Source organism: Carcharhinus amblyrhynchos, chromosome 19, assembly GCF_965287045.1.
Source record: "Carcharhinus amblyrhynchos chromosome 19, sCarAmb.v2.hapA, whole genome shotgun sequence".
Lineage (NCBI taxonomy): Eukaryota > Metazoa > Chordata > Chondrichthyes > Carcharhiniformes > Carcharhinidae > Carcharhinus > Carcharhinus amblyrhynchos.
Window position 1 is genome coordinate 18728457 of NC_137342.1, and position 9091 is coordinate 18737547.

The 9091-nt window shown below is 47.1% G+C and overlaps 1 protein-coding gene across 2 annotated transcripts in view; it reads right to left on the reverse strand.

The window, feature by feature from the left end:
• Positions 1–5384, reverse strand: part of ikbip (IKBKB interacting protein) — a 30709-nt gene extending 25325 nt beyond the window's left edge. For both annotated transcript variants that reach the window (XM_080207327.1, XM_080207328.1), the window contains exon 1: positions 5093–5384. In XM_080207327.1, coding sequence (XP_080063453.1) covers positions 5093–5283 — 191 coding nt within the window. In that variant the 5' untranslated portion in view covers positions 5284–5384. The remainder of the gene's footprint in view (positions 1–5092) is intronic.
• Between the last annotated feature and the right edge of the window lie 3707 nt (positions 5385–9091).

A 9091-nucleotide genomic window follows, 5' to 3' on the forward strand; every position in this document is an offset into this window, starting at 1 on the left:
CCACAAGCAGCTGCTGCAAGGGAATGATTTAACACTACAAACAGCCGTGTTTGAATTGAATTCAATAAATCCTTATTTTATGAGCTACAACCAATTAACTTGCATGCTAAATGAACAATCTGAAAATAAAGCAGCTAGGAATTTATCTAGGAAACAGAAGCGTTTGCAGTACAAGACAGGCATGCCCTGTCCAACTGCAGTGGCCATCATCCTCAAAACAAACAGCATGTTTGGCATATTGTAAGGGCAATGTGGAATGTGGCAAGTGGAATCATTATGCAAAATGCTGCTAATCAAAACTATAGCAGCCTTGCTTTGGCACCAGTCACATTGCAGCCAGTCAGTCCTCCAAGTGTAGGAGCATTAGTAAGGTGAATGAACCAGAGCTCAGCCAGAACAATCAGATCACTGCATTGCCAACAATACTCTACTGTGTCAGGAAAGAGTGAGATCTTCACCAGCCTCAACATGATCTGCAGCAAGGCAAAACAGAAGGTAAAGATTGATACTGGAACATGGTGTAATGCATTGCTCAGGCAAATTCTAAAGGAACTAGAACCTTATGCAGCACCAGACCCCAAAATGCTGGTGGAGCACATGGCCTCTAGCAAACAAGCCATCCGCATAGAATGTGTGGCCATTCTCCATTGCACACAAGGCTGCTTCAAGTTTCACACTGCTGACCTGAATATAAGGCCACTGTTAGGTCTTTGGGACAGCATCACATTGGAGCTCTTCCAACGTGGTCCAGAGGAACATGCTCTGCAATACCAGGTCCCAAAAATGAGTACAAAGACCTCTTCAACTATGGAGTCATTGGTAAGCTACCAGTAATCTACCACAAGACTAGATGACTCAGTACTGCCAATTTATCCCAAGAAGAGTACCAATAGTCATGACGCAGAGTAGTCCGTAAGCTGCATTGAATGATGACACTGGGAATCATAACCCCCATGGATGAAGCCACAGAATGGGTTTCAGCAATGGTAGATGCTGTAAAGAAAGATGGCATGGTCAGGATTTGCATCAACTCGGTGAGGTGCTCCTCAGACCTCTTCACCTTCGGAAGACAGTGGATCAGGTGATAGCAGACATGGCCAATGCTAAGACAGCATTCTGGAAACAAATTGCATGAGACAAAGAATCCTTGAAGTTTATCACATCCATGTCTCCAGTGGGCAAATGTTGTTTTCTTTGTAGGCCCAATGGGATCACTACTGGCAGCGTGTCTTCCAAAGGTCCATGGAGCAATTCTTTGCAGGCCAATCCCGTGAAATTACTGTTAATTACATTGTGGTCTGGGAGCATATCATCATCTCATCCTGGACAGATTCAGAACTAGATAGCTAAAGCTGAACCCTGCTAAGTGCAGATGCAGGGTCAACTTGGTTCCCTGCATGGGTCACTTACTCACAGCCGATGGCAAGAGGAGGATCCAGAGGAGAAAACGGCTATATGACAGATAGCCATTCACATGGACAAGCACATTTTGCAGTGCTTCCTTAGTATGACAAACTATTTTTCTAAGTTCATCCCATGTTACAGTGAGGTCACCTCACCACTTCGCCAGCTCCTCCACCAGGACATCAAATGGTGCAGGCAAGAGCACCACACAGTGCTTTTCAAAACTTGCAAATAGGCACTCTCGGTCCCATCAGTGCTACAATAGTTTGATGTTTGAGCACCCATACTCCTGTCAGCAGATGCCCCTCAGTACAGACTTGGCACAGTCTGCAACCATAATGGCAGACCAGGCCTTTGCATCAAGGGCCCTCACTGACACTGAGACTCACTAAGTACAGATCGAAAAGGAACTCCTTACTCCAGTTTCTGCCTTGTCAGAAATTGCATGATTTCACCCTGCAAGTGTTGAAACTGATCAGCCACTCAACTATTCTAAAAAGGCTTCTTCGCGCTGCAATGCTACAATTTCTGTCATCTACTGACGCAGTGAGGAGCCATACTTGGCTGATGCCCTTTCCAGAACCTTCCTGCCCCTTCAGACAAGGCAAATTGTGAAGGGGATACAGACATCATGACTATAAGGTGCTGTCCTCTCACAGAATCCAGGAACTCAAAGATGACATCACTTGCACACAACGGCACAACATTATCACGAGGGGCTAGTACGATTCCTCAAAAATGTTTCCCCACGAGTTCCACGTTAACCACGCAAGATGGATTTGTCATCCTTATTTCTCTTCAGAGGTAGCACACATTAGCAACTTCACCAAGGGCACCCAGGGTTGTAAGCAACCAAATACACTATACAACAGAATCACTATACATCACTATAAATGTGCGCCAACCTGGGAGGGAAATCTCCAGATGTACACCAAGCACTGGACTCAAGATGCATCAAACAAAAGAACCACTGCAGCTATAAAAGGTCCGAGGCCTCCCATGGTCCCTTACAGTACCTGACATCTTCGAAAGAAATGGTAAGCAACGTTGACTTTGAGTGGACTCAACTACCTATCAAAAATAAAGGGTAACACAGTCATGATCAAGCACTTTACCCATCCTGCTCCACCGAACTTAGAAATTTGCATGCACATGGATTTTTTGAGAACATCATCAGCAGCTCCCTATAGCCACTGTCCAATGGTCTGGTGGAATGGGCCGTATTCTCAGCTAAACATCTTCTAGAGAAATGTGCCCAGGATCATACCGATTACTATGCTACACTTCTCTGCCTGTGAAACAGTTCCAAGACTAGGTCTACCCTCATCAGCACAGGGACCATTTTTTAGGCACACCAGGACCAAAATTCCCACTGTCAAGGCTCTTTTGAGGCCCAACTCCATACCAATGCAAGTGGTGCCCTTATAGAATGTCAACCAAGAGCGAAAAAGCACTATGAATACAACGCCCACAGAATATGGTCAAACAGTCAGGATCCAGACCACACACAACCACAAGTTGTTGCAGAGTCACAACCCGCAACCGAACAGTTACGTTTTATCTCAGACTGCACCAACTAGGTACAAAATCGCAGCATCATCATCTTTACAAATATGGGAACCAGCACCAGCAAAGGCCACAGTACCCAGCCATCCTGCCAACAATACAGGTCTCCTACACCAATGGAAATGGAGGCTTTTCTAGACACCTACGCAGCAAGCTCTGTACTTACTGGAACACCCCAGATCATCCCACACTGTGAACATCAGCCTGAGAACATCTACTCATAACCAACTGACATAATTACACCCTCAGGACATATGACCAAACTAAACATGAGGTTCCAAGACTATGTTTAGTCTACAACTGCCTTTGTCGTTTTTCTTTTAAACAGAAAGGGGGAAGATAGGGAAAGAGACATGATGGGCTATGCACCAGATACAACAATTTAATCTGTGTTTTACCCTACATAAATAGTTACGTTTTGTTATCCTGCTCAATCTGTATATTATAAAATGGTTGGCACACAATTATTGTTCACATTGACTATCACATGTCAATACCATCAGTTGTCCCAACTAAAATAAGGAGGTGTGGACAGAGTGCTCACATGATGACATGGCTATTTACCTCACTGGAATATGGGTAGAGTTGCTCAGAGTACTGAATAAACCATTGTTGTCTTTACGCCAGTCATTGGAACCCAACAGTTCAACACCAACTTTGGCAAGGAAGCCACTTCCCTGGCATCCAACAAGTGTGTTGTTGTTCTCAATTAGTTACTTGCTCCACAACCTCTTAATTGCCAGGGGGGTAAAAAAAAGGAATGTAAACCAACACTGGAAATACTCATCAGGTCTGGCAGCATCTGGGGTGAGAGAATCAGAGGTAACGTTGTTGTTTGGAGAAAGGGTGTCCAGCCATGGAGATTGACTAACTCTGCTTCTTTCTCCACAAATACTGCCTGACTTGTGGGGGTGGTGGAGGAGCTGAGGAAGCTGACGGGGGAGGGGGGGGATTTCTTTACTTTGTCAAGTCTCACAATCCAATCAAGCCTGCATCAGTTTGAAAGACTGTGTGGGACTAGTAAGCGGATGTTCAATTAACACACAGAAAAACACTGCAAAAAACAGGGTGTTTCTTAAATGTATCCATCCCAAAGGTTTTGTCATCAACTGGACTCTACCAAAAAGCAGAATTTACAGGACCCAGGCTGGAAGGGGGTGGGGGAGGTTTTTTGTGTATGTGAGTGGGGTGGGGGGTGTTGGGGGAAGGAGATTGTGCGCCTGTGTGTTGGGGGGGGGGGGAATTAAGTATATGTGAAAGTGGGGGGAGGAGCGTATCACATTCCGAGGCTTCCCGGCAGCAGCCTCACAAATGAGGTGGAAATTCCACGTCCACAAACGTGCCGGGAGCTCCTTTCACAGGAGGCGTTTACAGAGATTTTGAAGCGTGCGGCATTTCCCCCTCGGTATGGATTCCACTCATTTTTCACATTTCGGGGACAGGGATTCAGTGAAAGCTATCCGGTGTGTGGGTTTTGCGGGGGGGTGTTCCACACGACACCGGACGGGACTAAACTGATTTACAGGAAACCTGTCTGGAGCTCAAATCCTGTCAATTAGCAGAAAAATCACAGCCATGTTCCCGGCCGGGTTTTTAAACAAGAACACAAAGTCCTTTCAACTCAACTGTGCTGTCGGAGCGGCTAAAACTTACAGTCCCGTCCCGATTCTCTGGAGTTGGTGCGAAACTTGACAAAAACTTTTGTTTCTTAAAAAAAAATTTTCCGTTCCTTCAACGTCTTGTAAACTAAACTCTCCCGAAGCAGACAGTCAGTCTGACACACTTCAATCACGGCCCCCGAATACCCCGGTCTCACCCCGGGGGGGGGGCACACGAATTCTCCCACCTCGCCCACAACTGTGGGGTTCTCGCTGGTGGAGGCCGGAGACCCCTCTTCCCCCCCAGTGTGAGATGCCGGAGAATACCCCCTCCCAAAGTCAGAGACCGGAAAATCCCCCCCCCAACGAAGTGAGACCGGAAAATCTCCCCCCCCCCCCCCCCCCCGAAGTGAGAGACCGGAAAATCTCCTCCCTCCCAAATTGAAAGACCGGAAAATTCCTCCAAGTGAGAGGCCGCTGAATTCAGTGTGGGAGCCCGGAGAATCCCGCCGCCTCCTCCTTACCCGGCGAGTCCCGCGCTGGCGAGCAGCGAGAGCAAACAGAGCACGTTCCTCAGCGCCAGCGGCCGGCCCTCCGCCTCCTCTTCCTCCCGCACCTTCCCTCTGGCAGCAGCCGCCGCCGCCGCCTCTCTCGCTCCATCGCTCTGCCTGCCGCCAGCGGCGCTTCTCTTCCTCTGCTTCACTTCACCGGACATTCTTCCCGCTGGTTTCTGCGTGAAGCTAAAGTTTCCTGCGCTTTCTCCCAAAAGGAAGATCTGGGCTGAAACTTCCGAGGAAACCGCTGACCAAATTCAGGAGGAGGGGTGGGGGGGGGGGGGGCACCAGCGGCCGCCTCAGGACCAACACTTCTCCGCCCTTTGTTACCAAGAGGCCAGAACCCGGGACGCTACAAGCTCCTCGCCCTGATTGTAAATGGTTAATAACACTCCCTTCCCTGTGAGCTCACCCTTTACGACAAAAACATAATTCCTCGAAGTCATCACGTTGTTTAATTTATGCACGGTACCAAAGTGTTTTTATAACGTTAGCCGAGGAAGGAAACTAAGCAATATTCGGCACACAAAAACAAACTAGCTGATGTTGTTTAGGTAAGCGTTGTTCGGTGAGTTTTTTTTTGCTGCACAGCTGCCTGTTACTTATAGCCTAAAGGCAAAATACTGCGGATGCTGGAATCTGAAACAAGCAGAAAATGCTGGAAAATTTCAGCAAGTCTGACCACATCTGTGGAGAGAGAATAGAGCCAACAGCCTGAATTTTACTGCCCCGCCCACCATGGGAATCTGAGGGGGCAAGGGACAGATAATGACCTCTGGTGGGATTTTACAGTTTGGGGACAAGCGATGTCATTAAATCCCAACCAATGTTTTGAGTGTGGATGACCCTTTGTCAGAGCTTCAGGTGGGAGCTGGATGACAAAGGGTCATCCAGACTCAAAACCTTGGTTCTATTCTTTCTCCACAGATGTTGTTAGACTTCTGATATTTTCCAGCATTTTCTGTTTTTGTGGCTATTATTCATAGAATCCCTACAGTGCAGAAGGAGGCCATTTAGCCCATCAAGTTTGCACTGGCTCTTCGACAGAGCATCCCACCCAGGCCCTATCCCCGTAATCCTACTCATTTACCCTTCTAACACATCTTGGAATACTGAGAGGCAATTTAGCATGGTCATTCAACTAGCCTGCACATCTTTGGACTGCGGAAGGAAACCAGCGCACCTGGAAGAACACAGATCAGTGAGAACGTGTGCAAACTCCCCACAATCACACAAGGCTGGAATCGAACCTGGCTCCCTGGCACTGTGAGGCAGCAGTGCTAATCACTCTGCCATCCAGAATAATGATGTGGAGATGCTGTTGTTGGACTGGGGTAAACACAGTAAGAAGCCTCACCAGGTTAAAGTCCAACAGGTTTATTTAGTACCAAAAGCCACTCGTTTTTGGGGCACTGCTCTTTCATCAGGTGAGTGGGGTTTCAGTTCACAAACAGGGCATATAAAGACACAAATTCACTTTACAAAATAATGGTTGGAATGCGAGTCTTTACAGGTAATCAAGTCTTAAAGGTACAGACAATGTGAGTGGAGAGCGAGTTAAGCACAGGTTAAAGAGATGTGCATTGTCTCCAGCCAGGACATTAGTGAGATTTTGCAAGCCCAGGCAAGTCATGGGGGTTACAGAGAGTGTGACATGAACCCAAGATCCCGGTTGAGGTCGTCCTCGTGCGGAACTTGGCTATCAGTCTCTGTTCAGTGACTCTGCGCTGTCGTGTCCCGTGAGGGCCGCCTTGTAGAACACTTACCCAAAGAGTTGGAATGCCCATGACTGCTAAAATGTTCCCCAACAGGAAGAGAACATTCTTGCCTGGTGATTGTTGAGCGGTGTTCATTCATCCGTCGTCGTAGCCGGTGGATGGTGTTCTCACGTGAGATGATGGCATCCGTGTCAGTGATCTGACACATCTTGCAGAGACAGTTCCAACGCGCCACAGTGAAAAACCGCACCAACCTCCTCAGAAACAAACACAGGACACGGCGGACAGAGTACCCTTTGTTGTCCAGTACTTGTCCGGAGCACTGAAGCTATGACATAATCTCTGGAGCCTTCAACATGTCATTGATGAAGACGAACATCTCACCAAGGCTATCCCCGCTCACCCACTTCTTGCCTTCAAACAACCGCACAACCTCAAACAGACCATTGTCTGCAGCAAACTACCCAGCCTTCAGGAGAACAATGACCACGACACCACTCAATCCTGCCACAGCAACCTCTGCAAGATGTGCCGGATGATCGACACAGATGCCATCATTTCACATGAGAACACCATCCACCAAGCACACTGTACATACTGTTGCAACTTGGCCAACATTGTCTACCTGATACACTGCAGGAAAGATGTCCCAAGGCATAGTACATTGAGGAGACCATGCAGACGCTACAACAATGGATGAATGAACACCGCTGGACAATCACCAGGCAAGAGTGTTCTCTCCCTGTTGGGGAACACTTCAGCGGTCATGGGCATTCCACCTCTGATCTTCGGGTAAGCGTTCTCCAAGGCAGCCTTCACGATACACAACACCGCAGAGTTGCTCAGCAGAGACTGACAGCCAAGTTCCGTGCACGAGGACGACCTCAACCGGGATCTTGGGTTCATGTCACAATCTGTAACCCCCACAACTTGTCTGGGCTTGCAAAATCTCACTAACTGTCCTGGCTGGAGACAATACATATCTCTTTAACCTGTGCTTAACGCTCTCTCCGCTCACATTGTCTGCACCTTTAAGACTTGATTGTTCTCCTGAAGGCTGGGTAGTTTGCTGCAGACAATGGTCTGTTTGAGGTTGTGCGGTTGTTTGAAGGCAAGAAGTGGGTGTGTGGAGATAGCCTTGGTGAGATGTTCGTCTTCATCAATGACATGTTGAAGGCTCCAGAGATTATGTCATAGCTTCAGTTCTCTGGGCAAGTACTGGACAACAAAGGGTACTCTGTCCGCCGTGTCCTGTGTTTGTTTTTGAGGAGGTTGGTGCGGTTTTTCACTGTGGCGCATTGGAACTGTCTCTGCAAGATGTGTCAGATCATTGACACGGATGCCATCATCTCACGTGAGAAGACCATCCACCGGCTATGACGACGGATGAATTATTTATAAATTGAGTTTGTGTCTTTAAATGCCCTGTTTGTGAACTGAAATCCCACTCACCTGATGAAGGAGCAGCGCTCTGAAAGCTAGTGGCTTTTGCTACCAAATAAACCTGTTGGACTTTAACCTGGTGTTGTGAGACATCTTACTGTGTTTACCCAGAATAATCTCAGACGAAGTTGAACCCATGCTGTTGATGTAACTCTGCATCACAAACCAGCCATCCAGCCAACTTAGCTAGCCAACTCCCCGTCATTGTATAATGCAGCCTCACCCCCCCATGCCACAGGAAGAAAATAATTTACCAGTCCACATTAGGTCACTTCAGACTTTAATGAAGGCATCTTGAAAACTTGACACATGAGCAACAGGCAAATAAACCAGTGTGTCCCCTCAGGTCTGTTCTGAGATTCAATTAGATAATAGCTGGCCTGTATCTTACCTTCACCTGCCTGTCTTGGTTCCACAATCCTGAATACTCACAGCAAACAAATATCTATCAATCTTGATTTTGAAATCAAGTTGACCCAGGCAACCTCAAAAGTTTTTTGGAGGAGAGAATGCCAGACTTTCATTACACTTTGAATGAAGAATGATCTGTGGCATCTTTCCTGAACTAAAGCTTATATTAACTTGTTCTGGACTCATCCACCAGTGGAAAGTTTGTCTCCTATCAGCTCCTTTTTTAATGATTGGGAAAATATATACAGTGTGGTTGGTTCTCCAGGGATCAACACTAGGACTGTAACTTTTATTTGACATGGTTGAACAAGGCACAATTTCAAAATTCGCTGAAAATAAAAAAACTTTATTGTGTATTGTGGACTGTGAGAAGAATAAACTTTAAGAAGACATGGAT